We start from the raw sequence: 24785 nt of genomic DNA on the forward strand, positions 1-24785 counted from the left end.
CTCCCACACTTACAGTGCGTACATGCCAAGATTGCGTCTGCAAATTCGCGCCCGGCACAATTGTTTAAAATAATTGGATATTTAACCACACTGCCCCAGGGCAGGCCAAATCTTAGAGAATTGGAAATAGGCTGCGAGGCTTTCGCGAAATTTTTTGCAGACAAAATCACGCCGCTCCGCCAGGACCTGCCCATCACGTTGGATACAGTGCATGAACTGGAGGCTCCGTGCCTGTCTTCTGGTTTAGTCATGGATCATTTCGACCCACTCAGCCTAGAGGAAGTCGACGGAATACTCTCCTCTGCACGCCCAACAACTTGTGATTTGGACCCGTGCCCCTCTTGGCTAATTAAATCTTGCCTGAGGGAGCTTAGATGTCCTTTACAGGGCATCATAAATAGATCCCTCCTGGAGGGGCGTTTTCCAACGCCCCTAAAAGAGGCTCTGGTCCGTCCCCTCCTGAAAAAAAGTACAGCAGACCCGGCCGAATTGGCAAGTTACCGACCGGTCTCAAATTTACCGTTTTTAGGTAAAATTATAGAGAGGGCAGTGGTGTCGCAGTTGCAGGGTTTTCTGGATGACGCTTCCATCCTAGACCCTTGCCAGTCCGGCTTTCTCCCGGGCCATGGGAGGGAGACAGTGCTGGTCGCCTTGGCGGATGATCTCCAGCGGCATCTGGATCGAGGCGGTGTGGCAGTGCTGATGTTGTTAGACCTGTCGGCCGCTTTCGACACGATCGACCATCGGCTACTGACCCGCCGCCTCGCCGATGTTGGGGTTGGGGGGTCGGCCCTACAATGGTTCTCCTCCTTCCTCGAGGATCGGGGACAAAGGGTGGCAATCGGGGGTGAGCTCTCCCAGAGATGCACACTACATTGTGGGGTGCCTCAGAGAGCAGTCCTCTCGCCGATGCTATTTAATATCTATATGCGCCCCCTTGCCCAGATTGCCAGGAGGTATGGGCTTGGGTGTCACCAGTATGCAGATGACACCCAGCTCTATCTGCTAATGGATGGCCGGCCTGGCTGCGTCCCAGAGAATTTGGACCTGGCACTGCAGGCCGTGGCAACTTGGTTAAGGCTGAGTGGGCTGAAATTGAATCCAGCGAAGACAGAGGTCCTTTGCTTGGGTCGGGGCGCTCTGGGAGGGGAAATATCTCTCCCGGTCTTTGACGGGGCGCCATTGAAAGCGGCGCGCCTAGTCAAAAGCCTGGGAGTTCTTCTGGAGCCTTTATTATCAATGGAGGCCCAGATAGCAGCCACTGCCAAGTCAGCCTTTTTTCACCTGAGGCGGGCGAGGCAGTTGGCTCCCTTCCTAGAGCGTCAAGATCTGGCAACAGTTATCCATGCAACGGTCACCTCGAGATTAGATTACTGTAATGCGCTCTACATGGGGCTGCCTCTGTGCCGAACCCGGAAGCTGCAGCTAGTGCAAAACGCGGCTGCTAGACTGTTGCTGGGGCTCCCAAAGTGGGAGCACATACAGCCGGGGCTGCGTGAACTGCACTGGCTGCCAGTTACATACCGGATTCGTTACAAAGTGCTGGTCATTACCTTTAAAGCCCTATATGGCCGAGGACCTGCCTACCTTAGGGACCGTCTCTCCCCGCATGAACCCCAGAGAGCACTGAGGTCAGCAGGAAAGAACCTGCTGACTATCCCCGGGCCAAAAGAGGCAAAACTCCAGAGTACCCGCACTCGGGCTTTCTCTGTTATGGCTCCACAACTATGGAATCAGCTTCCAGAAGAAATGCGGGCCCTGCGGGACTTTGAACAGTTCCGCAGGGCCTGCAAGACCATCCTGTTTCGAATGGCTTTCACTGACCAGAACTGCTAAGTAAAACTTGCCATCTGAGTAATAGCACAAAAATATTAATTTTATTGTTTTTAGAATTTTAATAGATTTTAATTAATTGTAGTTAAAATGTTATATTGTACAATGTATGTATTGAATTCTTGCTGTTAGCCGCCCTGAGCCTGCTTCGGCGGGGAGGGCGGGATACAAATAAAATGTGATGATGACAATGATGATATTTAGTGCAATTTATAAGAAAGTATAAGTTTATAAACAAGCATGAATAATGCAGCTAATCAAAACTGAAACACAAAACCAAAACACAAATGTCCTTTTCTTCCCCAAGCATCCTTGTAATAGACTTTAATCATAGGCAGCCACCTTTTTTTCAGTTCATAAGTCTGCAATTTGGGTGGAATCTTTAAGTGTTCAGCTATAAAAATCAAACTGAGAGAAGGAGGAACCGTATCCCCAGGATTTTCCACGGTTTCGTGCCTCTGTCCTTCCTCAGCCTTTTCTCTTGAAGATGCTGCTTTTTTATGAAGCCACAGTATCAAACACAGATCAACACATGTTACTCAGGGTTCCTGTTTCTGGAAAGTTTGATTTTTATAGTTGAACATTTAAAGACTCCACCCAAATTGCAGACTTGTGAACTGAAAAAGCGGCAGCTACCTGATGATTAAAGCTTATTACAAGGACGCTTGGGGGAGGAAAGGATACTCTGTGTTTTGGTTTTGTGTTTCAGCTTTGAGTAGCTGCATTATTCATGCTTGTTTATAAACTAGTGGCCAGATAACCTCCTGTTCATCACACCCTTCACTATCTAAGACCCACATATCCCCAGTCTTTGCCTGTACTTCCCCATGTGCCAACGACCGTTGTCATGCTGCCACCTAGTGGCCATTTCTCCACTTAAGTTAGCTCACCTGGCCTCGACCAGAGAGCCTTTTCCGTTGTTGCTCCCAGCCTACAGAATATGATGCACTATAACAGAGTAGAAACCTCTCTGACAGAACTACTCTTAGAAAAGGATATTGTTAGTTTAACTCATACTTGAGAGGTCTACATCCACTGTATTCTAATGTATTTTTGTATTAGTATCTGAACAGAGTAGACTCCAGCTTCATTCTACAGGAAAATGTTGTCGTTTTAACCCATGCTTTAGAGGAGACCAATGGAACATTACAATAGACTCTTAATTTAATATTCTTCACCGTTAAGAGAACTAAAGACATTGACATCACTCTCCAATTCTGATGTTTGTTGTCTCTGCTGTTGTTTCTGCCCAGTCAACCCAACCCAACGATGACCAGACCCCAACTTTTCGTTCTTTTAATCTGCTAAAAACATTTCCACTATTTTGCATACCGATTCACTGCCCACTCTCTCTCTATGTAGTTCTGCTCACTGTACTCCATTCCATTGTCCGATGACTTGTGCTTTTAGCACACAAAAGCTTACATTCTCAATAAAACTTTGTTGGTCTTAAAAATGCTAATGGACTCCAGCTTTACCCTACAGAATGGGTTTTCTGTAGGGTTGCCAAGTCCAATTCAAGAAACATCTGGGGACTTCGGGGGTGGAGCCAGGAGACATTGGGGTGGAGCCAGGAGCAAGGTTGCGACAAGCATATGTAAACTCCAAAGGGAGTTCTGGTTGTCACATTTAAAGGGACCACACACCTTTTAAATACCTTGCCTCTCTTAGAAATAATGAAGGGTTGGGGCACCTTTTTTGAGGGGGGCTCATAGAATTGGACCCTCCAGTCCAATCCTTTTGAAACTTGGAGGGTGTTTTGAGGAGAGGCATTGGATGCTATGCTGCAAATTTGATGCCTGTACCTCAAAGAACAGGCTCCCTAGAGCCCCGGATACCTGCAGATCAATTATCTATTATACCCTATGGGAATCAATCTGCATAGGGAATAATGGAGTTCCCAGCAGGCATTTCCCTCCCCCTCCCCACTTTTTGATGACCCTGAAGCGGGGGGAAGGCCTCCAAACCAGAGAATCCCCTGTCCCCACCTGGGGACTGGCAATCCTAGTTTTCTGTGGAGGGGTATGCATGTGCACTTGTCACACAGCAGGGGCCTAGGAGGACCTTCTACTGGCTGCCACTACTCTGGTAAAGGTCTACATGGGAGGGCCCAGAGCTCCCAACTAACCCTGTATCTCCCTTATTAGTAAATACCTCTTAACTGTGACCAAGGAGATGTGAGGACCCAAGCAATATGACAAGTGTATTTACAGTGCTCAAATAATAAATGGGTAAAAACAGTGAAATATATATACAGTAAAGGTGGGTGCAAATAAGCAGAACCCCTGACATGTTTAGCTAGTCATTCCCTTCCACTAATACCAAAACTCACCACTTTGGGTAAGGGATCTCTCCTGCAGCTTTTTCCAGTGAGAACACACCCTGGCTGTGCTTTGGCTTTTTATGCTCGCCCCTCAGGTCCCATCCCTCTCTGGGCGAGTTTTCCCTCCAACACCTTGCCACCCAGTCAGGGGATCCTGGGAAATGTAGGCTTTCTGTAGTAAATCCTAGGCAGGCTTCTCTGGAGCCTATAGGCCTCACTAGGCCCAGAATCGTGACAGTACTGTTTCAGAAAGCTCTTCAAGGCCCTTTTAATTATTAGGGCTTTTAGTACAGTGTAGATTGTGGACATTTTAAAGGCTTTTAAATTTTTTTATTCCACATATGTTAAATTGTGGTTTGTAGCTCCGTTATCAACCAAAAAGGGAGACCGCAACCAAGAAATCAGGAGACTGAGACAGGGAAGGGAAGGGAAGGAGCTAGAAAAGATCCTTAAGTGTAAGGATATGCCACTGGCAACCAAGATCAAGATAATTCCCATTTTGGAATTACCGTATTTTTCGCACCATAAGACGCACTCCCCCCCCCAAAAAAAATGGGGGGGAAAGTGTGTGCATCTTATGGAGCGAAGGTACCAGTACCTACCTTCCGGGGGGGGGGGGCGATCCGCTGCCTCCGCCTCTGATCCCGGCACTTCCCCCGCGCCTGCCTGCCTGGCTCCAGCTCTGACGCTTACAGCAAGTGTCAGGATCGCTCCCTCTGCCTTCCGATCCCGGTGCTTGCTGTAAGCGTCAGAGCTGAAGCCAGGCAAAAAGGCACGAAGGAAGCATGCTGCCCCCTCCACAGCCGGCGCTCGCAATGCGCTGGGTTTGCAGAGGGGGCGGGTGCTTCCTCCGTGCTTTTCTGCCTGGCTTCAGCTCTGACGCTTACAGCAAGCGCCAGGATCGAAGGGCAGAGGGAGCGATCCTGGCGCTTGCTGTAAGCGTCAGAGCTGGAGCCAGGCAGGCAGGCACGGAGGAAGCGCCGGGATCGGAGGCAGCGGATCGCCCCCCAGGAGGAAGGTGCGTCCTATCGTCCGGAGCGCCTTATGGTGCGAAAAATACGGTATGTAGTGTTGTTCGCCATTACTTCATTCATATGATAGTATTCCTCATCAGGAATGCTCAGGAACACAGTTCCGGCTGGCTTGGCTAGGGCTCCAGCTCAAAGAAAGGTCTCTGGCAGAGGGAAGGCACTAGGCAGCCACGCCCTCCCAGACCGTGCGCTCTGTCCTCTCTGCTGCCTCCAGCCTCCAACGGGCTTGTGAAGTGAGTGAGAGACGCAGAGTGCCCGCGAGTGTCCCCTCCCGGGAGAAGCTGGACCTGCTGTTGCCTTCCCCGCCACATGTGGCTATCTCTCTCCCTCCGGCTGTGTTTTTTGGGGAGGTGAAACAAGGTCTCTCATTGGGCTGTGTGAGAACACACATCCATGAAATGCACTATGGCACTGTAATGTTCTGTGTCAATATGCGAAAAGTAACCTACTGAATGGATGATGTCACTTCAGGTGATGTCAGGGGGTGTGGGCTAATATGCAAATGAGTTCCTGCTGGGCTTTTCTACACAAAAAAAGCCCTGGGCAGGTGACAACCTGGGTCAGGGCCTTCTCGGTCATGGCACCAACATTCTGCAACTCTCCTCTCGGGGAAATCCGTCTGTCTCCTTCTGTTGCTGTCTTCTATCAGTGGGTGAAGACTTTGTTTCATTTGGCATTCCCCCAGTGATCCCTCTTTCCTAACCAACGCTTTTAAACATATTATGAATGTTTGTATGTATTTTAACTCTGGGTTTTTTTAACCTCTTTAAAAAATGTTTTAGTAGTGTATGTTTTATTTATTTATTTAGAATTTATATCCCGCCCTTCCCACAAGTGGCTCAGGGCGGCTTCCAACATTAGATCCAACATAAATTAAACAATATTTAAACATGTAAGGGAATAACTTTAAAACAGATAAAACAGATAAAACCATAAAAATTAATAAATTAATAAATTTGGGAGGGGCATTGATTTTAAAGGCTTTATAATGCAATTTCATCTTGTATGTTTAAAATTGCTATCCACCTTGGTGGCCCTTGTAAGGGACGGGAGGGAAGAATACAGACTTTGCGAATAAATAACTGCAGACCTCTCCTGCCTCGTTTTGAACCCTCGTGAAGCAAAATTCAGGTCCTTAAATGTTTCTTGTTTTTCCTTCTGCACTGGGTGTGTGTGTGTGTGTGTGTGTGTGTGAGTCTCCTTTGTGTCCTCAGCAGTCCCTCAGCTGTCTCTTCTCCCCCACTGCAGGACCACAAAATGCAAGTTATCCACCATTGCGCCACCATCTTCCTCATCGGCTTCTCGTACTGTGCCAACTACATCCGCATTGGCAGCCTGGTCATGATTATACACGATGCTTCCGACTCTTTACTGGAGGTGAGTGAGGCTCATAACTGCTGCAGAAGGGAAGATGACCAGAGGCAGACATCTTTTTAGCATACAAGCAAGTAACAATGGAGAGCTGTAAGGAAATGTGCATAACGATGCTTCATTTCGGTGACCTCACCGGGGACTAGAACCTCTTTTTGAAACCTGCTGCTGTCATATAAACAGCCCTGCTGGATAGGTGAGCAGTCAGTCTACTGTAGCGTTGTATTTCCCATGTTGGCCGGTAGGGGGGTGCCATGAGCCTTCTGAGGACAAGGGAGTTTTTGCCGCCCACTCTCTGTGGTGGGAGAAAAATGGAGGATCTGGAATAGCATCTCACAGTGCATTTCCGGCTGTGTAAGGGGAATTGATGTCACTGCAGGGTGGGACACTATAGCTTTCCTGCTTCAGGGAATCCTAGAGCATCCAGCAGCTTGGTAACATTATGCAGACAGAAATAGCATCATGGGACACTATTTTGTCCCCCCCCCCCCCCCAATCTTTCGCTCTCAGCTAAAATCCAGTGGCCAACGCAGATAGTGCCAAAAAGGTAAAGATAATCCCCTGTGCAAGCACCAGTCGTTTTCTGGCACTGGGGTGACGTCACATCACAATGTTTTCACAGCAGACGTTTTACAGGGTGTTTTGCCTCTGCTTTCCCCAATCATCTACACTTTCCACCCAGCAAGCTGGGTACTCCTTTTACCGACATCAGAAGGATGGAAGGCTGAGTCAACCTTGAGCTGGCTACCTGAACCCAGCTTCCACCAGGATTGAACTCAGGTCATGAGCAGAGAGTTTGGACTGCAGTACTGCAGCTTTACCACTCTTCACCACAGTGCTCCTTAGATGGTGTCAGGAGTCCCTTAAATAGGGATGCAGAGACCCCAGATTCCTCCGGTTGTCAAGCCTTCCCAGCAACTGACATTTAGAGTTATAGTGTTTCTAAATATAGAGGTTCCATTGAGAGATCATGGCTAACATTATTGGTATAACTCTCCTCCATGAATGTATCCAGTCCTCTCATAAAGCGGTTTAAACGCTATTTCTTGCAGCAGAGAGTTAATATCAGTTAATACAGATAAAGTGGAAGAGAGGAGAATGATGTAAGATGCTTTCAGGGGGTCCCCCTTGGAGAGAAAGGCTGGATATAAATGAAGTAAGTCAAGCGCCCTGTTCAAAAGAGGACTTTCTGTTGTCTGTCCAGAAGCCGTTGCCATTCTAAAAACCTTCTGTGCTGTTTGTGTCCCCCCTCCCCAGCCCACCAAGGTGTTCCACTACCTGAAATGGCGCAAGATTTGCGACACTCTCTTCCTCATTTTCTCCTGCACTTTCCTCATCAGCCGCCTGATGATCTTCCCCTCCAAGTAAGTTTCAGTGCTGGGTCACATCACGGAGCCCCCTCTGCAACTTTCCATTCTGTCTCATTAGAACAGCTGCCTTAAGTTGGTTTCAAGCAAATTAATGGAGGTGGAAAGCCACTGTGGGCAGCTAGGTGTGGTGGGGTAGACATCTCTTCTTAGCCCTACCCTGATTCATATACAAAGTTATAGGGGTGCGCAATTATTTTTTTACTGGCATTTTTTGATTTGGGTCCATTGGATCTGAAAAAAATGTCAGGATTCCCGGAACATCCTGGATTCAAAAACTGGTGTGAGCTTTCAACTCCTCACCACTGACCCAACTGATCTTGGGCTGGCTTCTCTTGCAGCCTGGTTTAAGCCAGGGTGCAAGAGAAGCCAGTCACAGCCCAGGCAGCAGAGAGTTCTTAGCTCCCTGTCACCCCGGCTGATCCTCAGGCTGACTTCTACTTGAAGTTTAAAGGGACTGCAGAAGCCTGCCCAGTAGCTGAGAGGCAGGAGCAATCAGCTCCTCCATTTTCAGATCTACCTGAAATCCTTAAATATATCTAGGATTTTCTCAGGATTCTTTCTTCCTTCACATTTCTATCCCGCCCTCCCCAAATGGGCTCAGGGCTGGTCACATCAAATAAAACAAATGACGTCTTTCTAAAACAACTAACTAAGCATAAAAAAACCAAACAAACCAATTTACTAATTGAAATTCACAAATTAAAAAATGTTCCTGAGCAAACCCAGATATGTTTGGGAAGCTGAAATATACACCTATTTGGGGGTGGGGGGGTATATTTTTCCTTTAGGTAGGTTCATATGCACACCCCTCGTTTGCCTAGTGGCAGGGTTGGTCCTGCCTCCTCCTCCTCTGACAGTCTAAAAACAAAGATGAATATATATGAACATATGAAGCTGCCTTATACTGAACCAGACCCTCAGTCCATCAAAGTCAGTATTGTCCACTCAGACTGGCAGCAGCTCTCCAGGGTCTCAAGCGGAGGTTTTACACGCCTACTTGCCTGGACCCCTTTTAGACCACTTCTAGAACAGGTCCAGAGGAGGGCGATGAAGATGGTGAGGGGTCTGGAGACCAAGTCCTATGAGGAAAGGTTGAAGGAGCTGGGGATGTTTAGCCTGGAGAGGAGACGGCTGAGAGGTGATAGGATCACCATCTTCAAGTACCTGAAGGGCTGTCATATAAAGGATGGTGTGGAATTGCTTTCTGTGGCCCCAGAAGGTTGGACCAGAACCAGTGGGTTGAAATTAAATCAGAAGAGTTTCTGGCTCACCATTAGGAAGAACTTATACATACATATGAAGCTGCCTTATACTGAATCAGACCTTTGGTCCATCAAAGTCAGTATTGTCTTCTCAGACTGGCAGTGGCTCTCCAGGGTCTCAAGCTGAGGTTTTTCACACCTATTTGCCTGGACCCTTTTTTGGAGATGCCGGGGATTGAACCTGGGACCTTCTGCTTCCCAAGCAGATGCTCTACCACTGAGCCACCGTCCCTCCCTTCCTGACGGTTAAAGCGGTTCCTCAGTGGAACAGGCTTCCTGGGGAGGTGGTGGGCTCTCCTTCCTTGGAGTTTTCAAGTAGAGGCTAGATGGCCATCTGACATCAATGCAGGTCCTTTAAATTTAGAGGGAGGTATTTGTGAGTTTCCTGCATTGTGCAGGGGGTTGGACTGGATGGCCCTGGAGGTCCATTCCAACTCTATGATTCTGTGATTCTAGTTGGAGATACCATGGATTGAACCTGGGACCTTCTGCTCACCAAGCAGATGCTCTGCTACTGAGCCACCATCCCTCTGATGAAGATGTTAGAGAGAGCTCATGGTTTCCCTCCTTCTTTCCCCACAGAGTGCTCTACAACACATACTATTACTCCATGGAACTCTACGAACCCTTTTTGGGCTACTACTTAATGAATGGTTCCCTGATGCTCCTGCAGCTGCTGCACATATTCTGGTCTTTGCTTATCATCCGCATGGTGTGCAGGTTCTTTGTGTGTGGCACGGTAGGTGCAGAGCATGGTCATGAGTGGAGGATGCTTGTCCACATTGCCCCCCCCCCCCAAAAAAAAAGATCATGGAATCATGGGTAAGAAATTAGGCCATTTTCTTATACGGTCAAGGCACCAGAGCCAGTTTGGTGTAGTGGTTAAGTGTGTGGACTCTTATCTGGGAGAACCGCGTTTGATTCCCCACTCTTCCACTTGCACCTGCTGGAATGGCCTTGGGTCAGCCTTAGCTCTGGCAGAGGTTGTCTTTGAAGGGGCAGCTTCTGTGACAGCTCTCTCAGCCCCACCTACCTCACAGGGTGTTTGTTGTGGAGGGGGAAGGTAAAGGAGACTGTGAGCCGCTCTGAGATTCAGAGTATAGGGCGGGATATACATCCAATAACATCTTCTTCTTCTACTGATATGTGAGATAGTCTCACATGCTTCCAGCTGGACTAGGCTCTCCTTACATCCCTGAAGCCTCTTAAGAGCCCGCTTGGTGTATCTGGGAGAACCGGTTTTGATTCCCAGTGCCTCCACATGCAGCTGCTGGCGTGACCTTGGGTCAGCCACAAGTTCTGTCAGAGCTGTTCTGTTCAAGGGCAGTTCTGGCAGAGCTCTCTCAGCCCCACCGACCTCACAGGCAGTCTTCCCTGTAAGCTGTTAGTGTGAGCTGGCTCACAGGCTTTTTAGCCTCTCGCTCACACATTTTTGTCTTAGCTCAAGAAGGAGGGCCCCAGAGCAAACTGATTTATGCAGTAGCCAAATCACTCGCTCCCAACTTTAATGTCAGCAGCTCACTAAGTAGAATTTTTGCTCACAAGACTCTACAGCTTAGAGGGAACTTTGCTCACAGGGTGTCTGTCGTTGGGAGGGGAAGGGAAAGGAGATTGTAAGACACTCCAAGACTCCTTTGGGTAGTGAAGGGCGCGGTATAAATCCTCCTCCTCCTCCTCCTTAGCAGGACCACCGAATGTGCACCCAAGTGGTTTGCTTAATCCCTTCCAGACTGCAAAATCCAGACTGTCATTTGGCAGAATGAATTGAGATTCTTCCTGTTCTTGGTGGAGAAATGAAAAAGTAGAAACGGTCGGATTTGTGGCGGCATCTCTCTGAACAGTGCAGAGCGAAGGACAGGCCCATAGCTATAGTGGGGCCCCGAGGGGTCCAGGCCCAGCAATCAATCCCCTGTGTAACCCTTCTGGCCCCACCAATCAGTCCCCCGTTGCCTGTTGCCGCAAGAGGCCTTAACCCAGGGGTGTCGAACTCATTTGTTATGAGGGCTGGATCTGACCTAAATGAGACCTTGTCGGCTGGGCCATGTGCGTACCTATAAGATTAGGTAGCGGAGAGATAAACTTTTTAAAGGACACAGACAAACATGACTAAAGAGTTTTTTTTAAACCTTAAAATAAAATATGCCTAAAACATTAGCACTCATTGGTCTTAAAGGTGCTTTCTTTGTATTTCTCCCGTGGGATCCAGGGAACTGGACAAAAGAAGCTCTGGCTCTTTCCCTCCCTCCCCAGGGGACCAGGAGTGGGAGGATCCTCAACCAATGGAGAAAGTAGAGGCTTTGCTCTGTAGCGCCTGTGCGATTGAGCAAGCCTTGCAAAGCAAGCTGTTATGCAGAAGGAAGCAAGAGAGAGGGAGAAGGAAGCAGATGACAGCCAGTTGCTTGGGGGCTTGATGGGAGCCCTCCAGGGGCCTAATTCGGCCCCCAGGCCTCATGTTTGACACCCCTTCCTTTACCCCTTTCTCCTCCCCTCCCCATTCAGCCTGATAAAAAGTGCAGAGGAAGATGAAAGCTTGCACATAATTTTGTGATCATAAAAGGAATGATGTGCCATTTGTTTTTTTAGAGGCGCTCACAGAATATTTTGAGAGTTGGCACTGAGAGCCTGGCCTCCCCTAAACCAAAAAAAATCCTGGCTACGGCCCCGGGGAATAGCCATGATGGGTAACGAGCCGTCTGGTTCTCTTTGCAGATGGAAAGAGACTTGAGGAGTGACTCGGAAGACAGCGAGAAGGACGAAGAACCGAAAGCGCAGGAGAAGGAAGTCAAGAAAAACGGGTCCGCCCCATCCAGCTACATTAACAAAGAGACTCCCTTGCAACTGAATGGCAACAGCCATCCCACTAACAGCCATACCAAAATCAGATAGCCAGAGCCAGCTCCAATAACTGACCAGCCCTGATCAATTGTGCTCCATGCCCTTCTCAGCTTGCCCTTGTTCCTCGTAGGCCTGGGAGGACATAACCTTAGTGCGATAGCCAAAATCTCTGCTTCCTCCAGAACTGTGCACGATTTTTATCCCACGTTTTATTTCCTGAGCTTGCGATCGCCGGAGGAGAAAAAAGAAAAAGGGATTAGCGATGAAGTCAGTCCCGTTGGTTTTCTTGGGCCAGTCCTGATGGCGGATTGGCGGGGCTGACGCACCGCTATTAGCTTATAACCCACCTTGTAGATAACTAGCTTTTTCTCCAACGGCATAAGGGACTAGCAAACAGGCAAGTGATCTCCAATCAAAAACGCCCGAGCCGGGAGATGGTGATGCTCCGAGAAGCGGCAGAGTCTCCTTCTACTGCGCACAAGTCAGAAATCCATGTGAAAGGCTAGCGATCCGGTGCCTTGGTGGGTGCGGTGGTGGTGGCGGTGGTGGGGAGTTGCAGAGGACAGTGAGGGGACCTCAGACCCGGCCACGGGATGAACTTAACAATGTTGTCGAAAGGCTTGTATGGGTCGTTCGCAGTTCACTCTCCCCCCCCTCTGGGGGCGTGTGCAAAGAAGGTCATCGTGTCTCGTTGAGACAAAAGTCGGAAAAGCGGAGGAGAAAGAAGACGGGGAAACAGATGGTTAATCTTAATCCTTTGAAAAGGGCATTCTGAGCAAGCACTGGGAAAACGGTCGGCTGGGAAGAATACGGATATGTTCTTCCCCTGCCCCTGGAAGGAGGGGTCTTACGCCCAGCCCAGATGAAGCACTGGAAGATCCAGGAGTTAATCATCAGTGTGTTTTTCTTTGTTCATTTGCAGCCGTAGGCTGGAGCTTTTGTTTGTAGTGGGAACTCCTTTGCATATTAGGCCACACACCCCTGATGTAGCCAATCCTCCCGCAGCTTACAGTAGGCCCTGTAAGCTCTTGGAGGATTCGCTACATCAAGAGTGTGTGGCCTAATATGCAAAGGAGTTCCTGCTACAAAAAAATCTATGCATAGGACTGTGAAGGGAGACCTTCACTCATTCCTTTGTGCCACTTTCCACACCTCAAAGAGACCTCCCAAGCTGCTTCTTACTCATTCAGGAAACTATATTGGTGCCATACAGGTAGCCCATATGTCTCCCCAGTGGGGCTGAAGAGCAGTGTGGGGTAGCAGGTCATTATTTGTGCTTGTGAAAGAGTTCCTCTCCTCCCACCTGGCACCTCCCAGTCCTAATTAGGACCACTCTTACTTAAGTCTGATATTTGAGAAGGGGAGAAGTGCACTGTAGAGCCAATCCAGGGGTCTTCCAGTGTCTCATTTTGCAGGAGACTTAGGTTGAGCCTGCAGTTTATTCTCTTGTCCTTAGGAGGGTGGGAAAATGGCTGTGTTTTTTGTCTCGCTTCCTGTCTCACATGACTCCATGTTTCTGGGACCGCCTCAAGCGCTTCTCATCAATAAACTTGTTTCAGAGGACAACGAATGAGCCTGTTTCCATTTTCTTGTCTCCCCTTCACAGTTTTTTCCCTGAGTCAAAAAGAGGCACAGCTTCATTTTCTGTCATAAGAACATAAGAGAAGCCATGTTGGATCAGGCCAATGGCCCAGCCAGTCCAACACTGTGTCACACAGTGGCCAAAAATTTGTCCACATGTTTGTTCACCCCCTCAAAGAAATGTAACAAGTTAGTGAGGCAAGATCTTCCCTTACAGAACCCATGCTGAGTCTTCCTCAATAACTCATGTTCATCAATGTGCCTACTCATTCTGTCCTTGATAATGGTTTCTACCAACTTTCCCGGTATTGAAGTCAGACTGACTGGCCTGTAGTTACCCGGATCTCCTCTGGAACACTTTTTAAAGATGGGGGTGACATTTGCTACCTTCCTGTCCTCAGGAACGGAGGGAGATTTCAATGAAAGATTACATATTTTTGTCAAAAGATCCACAAGTTCAATTTTGAGTTCTTTCAGAACTCTTGGATGTATGCCATCCGGACCTGGTGACTTATTAGTTTTTAATTTGTCCAGTTGTAGGACCTCCTCTCTTGTCACCTCAGTCTGGCTCAGGTCTTTCAACACCCCTTCCAATAGAAGTGGTTCCGGAGCAGGCAAACACTTCTCATCTTCCACAGTGAAGACGGAGGCAAAAAATTCATTTAGCTTCTCAGCCATTTCCCTATCCTCCTTCAGTAATCCTTTTACCCCTTGGTCATCCAAGGGCCCCACTGCCTCCCTGACTGGTTTCCTGCTTCTAATATATTTGAAGAAATTTTTATTGTTGGTCTTTGTTTTTTGCAATATGCTCCTCATAGTCCCTTTTTGCCTGCCTGATCACAGTCTTGCATTTGATTTGCCATTGCCTGCATTCCCTTTTATTAATTTCACTTGGACTAGCTTTCCACCCCTTAAAGGAGTCCTTCTTACCTTTTACAGCTTCCATTACTTTGTTTGTTAACCATGCAGGCCTTCTCTTATACCTGTTTGTATCTTTCCTAATTTGTGATATATATTTTATCTGTGCTTTTAGGATTGTAGTTTTAAAGAGCCTCCAAGCTTCCCCAAGTGTTTTGACTATTTACCTTTCCTTTCAGTTTCCTCTTCATATGCCTCCGCATCTCAGAGAATTTACCCCTTTTAAAGTTAAGCGTGGTTGTGCTGGTCTTTTGGGACAACTCCCTATTTATACAAATAGTGAAATCAATAACGTTATGGTCACTGCTCCCAAGCGGTGCGATCACTTTTACATCTCTCTCCAGGTCTTGGGCATTACTTAGGACCAAATCCAGGATCGCCCCACCTCTGGTAGGTTCTGTGACCATCTGCTCCATAGCACAGTCATTGAGAGCATCTAGAAACTCAGTCTCTTTCTCTCGACCAGAACACATATTGACCCAATCAATCTGCGGGTAGTTAAAATCACCTATGACGACACAGTTTTTTCATCTAGCCACCATCTTTAAGCCTTCCATCATATTACAGTCGTCCTCTGTCTTTTGATTTGGTGGGCGATAACAAACTCCCATAGTTAAATTGCCTTTTGGGCCCTCTATTTCAACTCAAAGCATTTCTATAAGGGAGTCTAATTCTCTGACCTCAGTCTTACTGGACCGTATGCCCTCTCTGACATACAGAGCCACCCCACCTCCAACCCTTCCCTCCCTATCCTTCCGGTATAACTTATATCCAGGAATCACTGTGTCCCACTGATTCTCCTCATTCCACCAAGTTTCTGAAATTCCCACAATTATGTTTTCTCTCAACACTAAACACTCCAACTCACCAATTTTACTTCGAAGACTTCTAGCATTTGCATACAAACATCTATAATTTCCTAGGCAAGCTAGGCCCGGCACCTTCCCCCTGCCGCCTCGAGACTCTGGCAGGCAGCCCATTCTGTTTGTCACCATCTCAGTGGACAACTCTGATCCATTACCCGGTAGAAAAGTATCAGCTAACCCTTCATCTCTTTGAGATGAGTCTTCCCGAACCAGAGACATTTCATCTCTTGTCGGCTTTCCCCCTAGATTTAGTTTAAAAACTGCTCTGCCACCTTTTTGATTTTAAGCGCCCTTCTGAGGGCGGATTCCCCTTATCCTCAGCCCGGTGCCCTGTTCCCTCTTGACCCTCATGTTCCCTGGCAGCAACGGGGCTGCCACTTTCAGATCGGGGCTCAACTAACACGTCCCCGAGAGTCTTCCGTGAGTGCCTAACTGTCTCTGCTTCTCCAGGTCAGTCACCTCAGCCTCAAGGGTATGAACTCGTTCCCTGAGGACCAGGAGCTCCTTGCATCGAGCACACACCCAAGACTTCTGTCCTGTGGGCAGATAGTCATACATGTGACACTCAGTGCAAAACACTGGAAAGCCCCCACCCCCCTGTCGACAGACGCAGGGGCTCAAATACACTCATCCAACAGCAACATTACAAATTTCATCAAGGGTGTCAAACTCATTTGTTATGAGGGCTGAGTCTAACATAAATGAGACCTCGTTGAGCTGGGCCATGTGTGTCATAAAATGTAATGTCAGGCAGCAGAGATGTAAACTTTATAAAGGACCACAGACAGACAGAATTAAAGATTTTTTAAAAGCTTAAAATAAAACATGCTTAAAACATTAGCACTCATTGGTCTTAAGGGTGCTTTCGTTGCATCTCTCTCATGGGATCCAGGGAGCTGGGCAAAGGAACTTCTGGCTTTTTCCTTCCTTCCTTGCGGGACCAGGAGGAGGAGCCTCAGCCAATAGAAGGAAGAGAGGCTTGGCTCAGTAGTTCTGTGGTGCAATTGAGAGAGCCTGGCAAAGGAAGCTCTGCCTTCCTCCCAAAGGGAGGAGCCTCAGTCAATGGAGAAAATAGAGGTTTTGCTCTGTAGCTGCTGTGCGATTGAGCAAGCCTAGCAAAGCAAGCAGTGATGGAGAAGGAAGCAGATGACAATTGTTTGGTGTCTGACAGGAGCCCTCTGGGGGCCTGATTCAGCCCCCAGGCCACATGTTTGACACCCTTGTAGAGGGTGGGATCCTACAATCCATCAGTGGAAGGACACAGTTGCCAACCTCTCCCATGTTCCTCTCCTCACATCAGCCTTTCTATATTGTCTTATAGCTATGTGGGCCACAGGCTGCGGTGGAAAGGGAGAAAGGAATGAAGTGTTCCTTCCTGCTTCTTACACAGAAGATAAGTTTTGCTTCCTTTCCCTTCCCTGCCCACAACTTCAGGACTAAACCGTCATCCATGGATAGTGGAATCTAGGCCGGACTCTGCAGTTGTGCTCAGAGGAAGCTTATTGCAGCAGAATCTGCTTCCTTATGTTTAGGGCAGGGATGGGGAACCTTTTTTCTGCCAAGGGACATATGGATATTTATAACATCATCCGTGTGCCATGAAAATTATCAACTTAAAAAACAGTGCTCCGCCAAGGGAGAATGATTCAGGCTGGCACAATTAACACAAATAATTGTTTTTCTATTTGAAGTCATGTGGGGAGAGTCTAATCTGGCACACACATACATACACACACACACACACGGTCAGCCGCCCTGGGCAAATGTATAGGTCCAGCAGGAATGCAGCAGCATATTAGACCACATCCCCTAATATTAGCATATTAGGTCACACACTCATTAGCATATTAGGCCACACCATCTGGGATAATCAAGTGCAAACTGAACTGTGACAGTAACTTTTCCAGGCCCCGCAGCAATTCTGGCCGGCCAGCCAGGCACCAGGGAGGCTGCCGCACAGTACATCTGGGCCCTGTGATCCCTGCCTGGCCCGGGGGAGGCTGCTGCACAGCGCGGCTGGGCCCCATGATCCTTGCTGGCCAGCCAGGCCCCAGAGAGGCTGCCACATGGCTCGGTTCAGTCCAGCGATCCCAGAGGGCCACACCAAGTGACCTCGAAGGCTGCATATGGCCCTCAGGTTGGAGGTTCCCCAACCCTGGTTTAGGGCATCTGTAGGGTTGCCCATGTCCAATTCAAATAATGTCTGGGGACTTTGGGGGTGGAGCCAGGAGCAAGGGTGTGACAAGCATAATTGAACTCCAAAGGGAGTTCTGGCCATCACATTTAAAGGGACTGCACACCTTTTAAATGCCTGCCTTCCATAGGAAATAAGGATAGGGGCACCTTCTTTTGGGGCTCATAGAATTGGACCCCCTGGTCCAATCTTTTTGAAACTTGGAGGGTAGTTTGGGGAGAGGCACTAGATGCTATACTGAAAATCTGTTGCCTCTACCTAAAAAAAAAAGCCCCCCAGATACCCATGGATCAATTCTCCATTTTCTATAGGAATAAGTCTCCATAGAGAGTAATAGAGTTGCCAGCAGACATTCCCCTCCCCTCCCCCCGCTTTCTAATGACCCTGAAGTGGGGGGAGGGCCTCCAAACCGGGGGATCCCCTGCCCCCCCGGGGATCGGCAACCCTAGACGTCTGTGAGGGCAGCAATGTAAGAGACATACAAACAGGATTATTTTTGAGCAGGAATGCAGTTCCGGCTGGCTTGGTGCAGGGGGTGTGGCCTAATATGCACATAAATTCCAGCTGGGCTTTTTCTACAACCCCCCCCCCCACACAAAACAATGGTGCTGTCAGGAGGTGTGGCCTAATAAGCAAATGAGTTCCTGCTGGGCTTTTTCTACCAAACCCCCCTCTGCATACAAATATGGCCAATGGGCTAGGGTTGCCAATTCCCAGGTGGGGGCAGGGGATTCCCCGATTTGGAGGCCCTCCCCCCGCTTTAGGGTCATCAGAAAGCGGGGGGAGGTGAGGTTAATGTCTGCTGGGAACTCATGATTCCCTAAGGAGGCTTATTCCCATAGAAAATCATGGGAGAATTGATCTGCGGGTATCTGGGGCTCCGGGGGACCTGTTTTTTGAGGTAGAGGTACCAGATTTTCAGTATAGCATCCAGTGGCTCTCCCCAATATACTCCCTAAGTTTCAAAAAGATTGGACCAGGGGGATCAATTCTATGAGCCCCCAAAGAAGGTGCCCCTATCCTTCATTATTTCCTATGGAAGGAAGGCATTGAAAAGGTGTGCAGTCCCTTGAAATGTGATGGCCAGAACTCCCTTTGGGGTTCAGTTATGCTTGTCACACCCTTGCTCCTGGCTCCACCCCCAATGTCTCCTGGCTCCACCCCCAAAGTCTCCTGGCTCCCCCCCCTCCAAAGTCCCCAGATATTTTTTGAATTGGACTTGGCAACCCTACAATGGGCACTTAATGGATTTTCTGAGGACCAGATACTATTCTCCAAGATCTGCCCCCTCCCCCCAAGTCACACACTTTCCCACCAACTCCACGTCACTAGGGTTCCCAGTGGGAAATTAAAAGGAGGGTTGTGGGTACAGAATTCAGGCCTGGTAAAAACTCGCCCAAGCCTGGGCTGAAAACTGAGGAATCATGAGGTAAACTGAAAGGAGTATAATGATTTGCTTGAGGAAAATTTATTCAGGAAGAAAATAAGTATTAACCAAGAGTTGTAGTAATCTCTGGTTTCAAACAGTATATGCGTCAAGGATGCATATTTCTAAGTGCCATGATGGTTTCTTAGACAGAGAGCAGGCCACTAGTATCCACCCCCCCCTCCTCTTTACAATGTTTGGGCAAGCAGTAAATCTATCTAGGCCAAAGATGTTTACGTTACAGCCTGGCTGGTAAAGCTGTGAGGTACCTCTACCCAGGATTCACACAGACAGTTCAGAGAAGTGTGAGAAAGGGAGATGTTTTTAATAGCCTAAATTCCTTAGTAATAAAAGAGATACTATGTAGTAACCTTTGAACCCGTGACTCAAATTGCATCTGTATACTATCCTTTGAAGTAATCCTATATGGTAATCATGGCTGGTAACATCATTAGGGTTTGTAGAAACTTCCGGGCTCAAGTGCCGTGTTCTACTGGAGAAAGTTTTCCTTCCAGACGTTTCGTTCTCAGCTGCGGAGAACGTCCTCAGTGGCGTTGCAGCCGGAGCAGGCGCTCTGACCTTCTTGGCTCAATGCACAGCAGCCAAGAAGGTCAGAGTGCCTGCTCCGGCTGCAACGCCACTGAGGACGTTCTCTGCAGCTGAGAACGAAACGTCTGGAAGGAAAACTTTCTCCAGTAGAACACGGCACTTGAGCCCGAAAGATTCTACAAACCCTATATGGTAACTATGTAACCATATATACATCATTACTTCCAAGGATTCTGTCCTTGGTAAAGCTTCGGAGTTTCTACAATAAAGCAACTTTTGATTTAGCAACAAAAGATTGATTATTGAGAAATATCAATGCTTGACGATATGCTTGAAGAACATATTCTCTCAAGTAGGTTTAAAACTACACTACATTGGTGCTATTAATAGGAAGTACCATCAATTCGACAATGTGGTACTGGTTGCTGTATGTTGGACTGTGTCCCAAAGGCTGAGAAGCAAAGGTTTTCAACCAGGCCTCATTTTGGGCAAGAGCTCACAGAACTGGAGCTCTGGAACCTCTAAATTTTATTTCACTTTCTTAAACCTCCCCCCCACCCCCCCCCACCCCCAAAATACTTGCTTCTGGGCTCCACTGTTCAAACCCCCTGTGAGAATTTGGCTCAACTCTAAGATTTGACAAACTTTCTAATATTCCCACCCCCACCTCCCAAAAAATGGGAAAATAAGCAAAACATATAAAGCAGACAGATGGAAATCTTCCTCGTGCCACTGTGGCCACATAGGAGAAAATAATTTAGAACGTATAATGGGAGTAAGGTTTTTTTATGTCAATTATAATTCAAGGAACATTTTACGGTAGCTGCTGATCTGATCTAATTTAGTACACCTTCAGGTGATGCCAGGGTGTGTGGCATATGCAAATGAGTTGTGCTAATGAGCTCCGGCACCTCTTTTTACAACATAGAGCTACAGTTTTGCTGCAACTAAGGTTCAGATGGATAGCCATGTTGGTCTGAAGCAACAGAACAAAGTGTGAGTCCAGAGACACCTTGGAAACCAACAAAATTTAATTCTGGGTATAAGCTTTCATGTGTTTCACTGTGTCCGAAGAAGTGCGCTTGCTCAAAAAAACTAACACCATGGATTAAACTTTGTTGGTCTTCAGGGTGCCACTGGACTCGAACTAGGGTTGCCAAGTCCCATTCAAGAAATATATGGGGACTTTGGGGGTGGAGCCAGGAGACATTAGGGGTGGAGGCAAGATCAAGGCTGTGGCTAGCATCATTGAACTCTAAAGGGAGTTCTGGCCATCACATTTAAAGGGACGGCACACCTTTTCAATTCCTTCCTTCCATCGGAAATAATGGATAGGGGCACCTTCTTTTGGGGCTCATAGAATTGGACCCCCGGGTCCAATCTTTTTGAAACTTGGGGGGTATTTTGGGGAGAGGCACAAGATGCTATACTGAAAATTTGGTGCCTCTACCCCCCAAAACAGCTTCCCCAGAGCCCCAGATACCCGCAGATCAATTCTCCATGATTTTCTATGGGAATAAATCTCCCTAGGGAATAACAGAGTTCCCAGCAGACGTTTCCCTCCCCCGGCTTTGGGACGACCCTGAAGCGGGCGGAGGGTCTTCAAACCGGGGGATCCCCTGCCCCCACCTGGGGATTGGCAACCCTAACTCGAACTTTGTTCTCTTGCTTCGGACCAACATGGCTGCCGACCTGAATACATCTCAGAAATTATCACTGGAGGGTGCTGAAGAATATATTTCATTAAGGCCAATCAGGAATCAAGTAGCACCTACCCTTTAAGACCAACAAAGTTTTATTCAGAATGCGAGCTTTGGCAAACTTGACTCTTGCTTTGTTCTACTGCTTCAGACCAACTTCATTTCAGAGTGCAGCCTGTCAATCTGAAGTCAGTTGAATTTGAGATCAGTAGCACCTTAGAAACCGATGACATTTTCAGGGGATGAGCTCTTGAGAGTCAAAGTTCCCTTGTCAGATATCTCAGATTAGGAATGGAAATCTGCACCTTTATAGTCCTGCCAGAACCTGTTCATAGATCCAGGTGGGCAGCTGTGTTTGTCTGAAGCAATAGAACAAAGTAGGAGTCCAGTAGGATGTTTAAGACCAACAAAGTTCAATTCTGGATATAAGCTTTTGGGAGCAAGCACGCTTCTTCAGACACAGTGAAACACTTTTCTAAAAGAGAAATACATTGGAATGCTGCAGATATATATATATATACATACACACACACACACACACCACATAAAGCTACTCATCTGCATATTAGGCTACTCATCTGCATATTAGGCCACACCCCCTGATGCCAAGCCAGCCGGAACTGCATTCTTGTGGGTTCCTGCTCAAAAAAAGCCTTGTATAACTATATAGCCACAGTATACCAGTTCTGGCTGGCTTGTTGTCAGGGGGTGTAGCCTAATATGCAAATGAGTTCCTGCTGGGCTTCTTCAACCAAAAAACCCTGTGCAAAACAATGGTAATATCAGGGGGTGTGGCCTAATATGCAAACGTGTTCATGCTGGGATTTTTCTACAAAAAAAGCCCTGGCTATACATGTGGAACAGAAGTTAGATCTTCCAGTTCAGAGGCTGGATCATTATGATTGTGTTGGTGGAAGATGTAATAGCCCAGAGGTGGCCAAACTGTGACTTGGGAGCCACATGTGGCTCTTTCACACATATTGTGTGGCTCTTGAAGCCCCCACCACCCTGTCGACCTGCTTGGAGAAAGCGTTTGGGTCTTTGAATGCATCCTCCAAGCCATTAGAAGGGTGGGGGATCCTTTCTACCTATTTTCTCTACCTTATGGATAACTTTATTAATATTTTCACGACCACTTCAAAGCTCTCTAAGTAACCTAGGGTTGCCAACTCTGGCTTGAGACATTCCAGGAGATTTGTGGGTGGAGCCTGCGGAGGGTTTAGTTTGGGGAGGGGAATGAGGGTTTCCAACTCTGGGTCAGGGAAGTTCCTGAAGATCCGGAGGGTGGGGGCTGGAAAGGGGAGGGTTTGAGTAGATTCAGGGAGGTAGCCAGGGGTGGAATTCTAGCAGGAGTTCCTTTGCATATTAGGCCACACCTCCCTGATGTAGCCAATCCTCCAAGAGCTTACAAGGCTCTTTTCTGTAAGCTCTTGGAGGATTGGCTACATCAGGGGTGTGTGGCCTAATTTGCAAAAGAGCTCCTGCTGGAATTCCACCACTGGGAGTAGCCATGTTGGTCTGAAGCAGCAGACAAAGTTTGAGTCCAGTGGCACCAGGGGTGGCCAAGCTTGCTAAACGTAAGAGCCAACATAGAATAAACGTCAGATGTTTGAGAGCTGCAAGACATGAATAGCAGATGTTCGAAAGCCACAAGACAGGAAGGAAAGCAAATAGGAGAGGTGGAAAGAAAGCAACTTTAAATGCATTCTCCAAGCCGCCAGCTGGCTTGGAGAAGTGATTTAAAGAGAGAAAAGCCTTCGCCAAGCCAGCCGATGGCTCCTGAGCTGCAGTTTGGCCACCCGCTATTTAAGACCAACAAAGTTTAATTCAATATATAAGCTTTGTCTGCAGGCACACTTCTTCAGATACATTGACCCAGAACCAGGGGTCATTTTGTAGAAAAACAGGCGGTGGAGCTCATCCAGGGATTGTTATGCAGTTGCAATACTATTCAATAGACAAGGAGGTGGAACTCTCAGAAGGAGGTGGGTCAGGAGATGCACTCCGGTGAGCTCCCACTATATCTGAGGCCTGCCCAGAACCATCTCTGAGGGAAGATCCAGGTGGGCAGCCTTGCTGGTTTGAAGTAGCAGAACAAAGTTGGAGTCCAATGGCACCTTGAAGACCAAGTACAAGCTTTCACGTGCGTGCACGCTACTTCGGATACGTGAAGAAGCGTGCATGCACACGAAAGCTTGTACCCAGAATCAAATCTTATCGGTCTTCAATAGGGTTGCCAATCCCCAGTTGGGGGCAGGGGATCCCCCGGTTTGGAGACCCTCTCCCCTCTTCAGGGTCGTCCGAAAGCGGGGGGAGGGGAGGGAAATGTCTGCTGGGAACTCTATTAGGGACTTAGATAGCAAGGTTCATCAGTGGCTACTAGTTATAGCAGCTAAAGGGAACCTCCACATTCAGGGGCTGTAAACCTTTGAGCACCAGTGTCAGGGAAGGCAACATCAGGGGAAGAACTCAGCATCTGTGCCCTACTGTTGGCCCTCCAGAGGAACTGCTTGGCTGCTGAGTGAAACAGGATGCTGGGCTAGATGGACAACTGTTCGGATCCAGCAGGGCTCTTATGATTATTTCAGTTGCCTTTTTTGTCACGTTTTTTCCAGGCTTACCTTTACTTTCTAAAGAAGAGGCATACGGGATTTTTTTCTTTCAATATTGTTCTGTATCTATATGTTATACATGTTAATATAACCTCGTATATAGTGCTACATAGTTTGCTCTGTTTTTTACTTATCATTGTTAAACTGTGGTTCCTCCGTGTTGCAATCCCCAGGTGGGGGCAGGGGATCCCCTGATCTGGAGGCACTCCCCCTGCTTCAGGGTGGTCAGAAAGTGGAGGGGAGGGAAATGTCTGCTAGACACTCCATTATTCCCTATGGAGACCGATTCCCATAGGGTATAATGGAAAATTGATCAGCGGGTATCTGGGGCTCGGGGGCGGGGCTATTTTTGAAGTAGAGGCACCAAATTTGCAGAATAGCATCTAGTGCCTCTCCCCAAAATAGCCCCCAAGTTTCAAAAAGATTGGACCAGGGGGTCCAATTCTATGAGCCCCAAAAGAAGGTGCCCCTATCCTTCATTATTTCCTGTGGAAGGAAGGAATTGAAAAGGTGTGCCGTCCCTTTAAATGTGAGGACCAGAACTCCCTTTGGAGTTCAATTATGCTTGTCACAGCCTTGATCTTGGCTCCACCCCAATGTCTCCTGGGTCCACCCCCAAAGTCCCCAGATATTTCTTGAATTGGACTTGGCAACCCTAGTCTTCAAGGTGCCACTGGACTGAAAAGTTGTAATCTGAAGAAGTGTGCATGCACTCAAAAGTTTATATCCAGAATCCAACTTTGTTGATCTTCAAGCTGCCGCACGACTCAAAGTTTTGCACCCAATGAATGAACTCAGCCCCCGCCGCCCGCAGTTCTAGTTCTTGGGGGAGGGGGATTGGAATGCAGGGCTGAAGCGGGTTCGGATTCGAGAGCGGCGATTGGCCGTTTGAAGGCGGGGGCGGAGCTGGGGGC

General features: G+C 47.9%; 1 protein-coding gene across 3 annotated transcripts in view; it reads left to right on the forward strand.

Moving 5' to 3' along the window:
• CERS4 (ceramide synthase 4) overlaps nucleotides 1–13595 on the forward strand; it is a 110800-nt gene extending 97205 nt beyond the window's left edge. For 2 of the 3 annotated variants that reach the window (XM_060232654.1, XM_060232656.1), the window contains exons 8-11: nucleotides 6436–6564; nucleotides 7816–7922; nucleotides 9773–9929; nucleotides 11900–13595. In XM_060232654.1, coding sequence (XP_060088637.1) covers nucleotides 6436–6564; nucleotides 7816–7922; nucleotides 9773–9929; nucleotides 11900–12076 — 570 coding nt within the window. In that variant the 3' untranslated portion in view covers nucleotides 12077–13595. The remainder of the gene's footprint in view (nucleotides 1–6435; nucleotides 6565–7815; nucleotides 7923–9772; nucleotides 9930–11899) is intronic. The other variant, XR_009555083.1, reaches the window with a different exon arrangement.
• Nucleotides 13596–24785: the final 11190 nt, after the last annotated feature.

This window comes from Heteronotia binoei, chromosome 2 (assembly GCF_032191835.1).
Source record: "Heteronotia binoei isolate CCM8104 ecotype False Entrance Well chromosome 2, APGP_CSIRO_Hbin_v1, whole genome shotgun sequence".
Classification (NCBI taxonomy): Eukaryota; Metazoa; Chordata; class Lepidosauria; order Squamata; family Gekkonidae; genus Heteronotia; species Heteronotia binoei.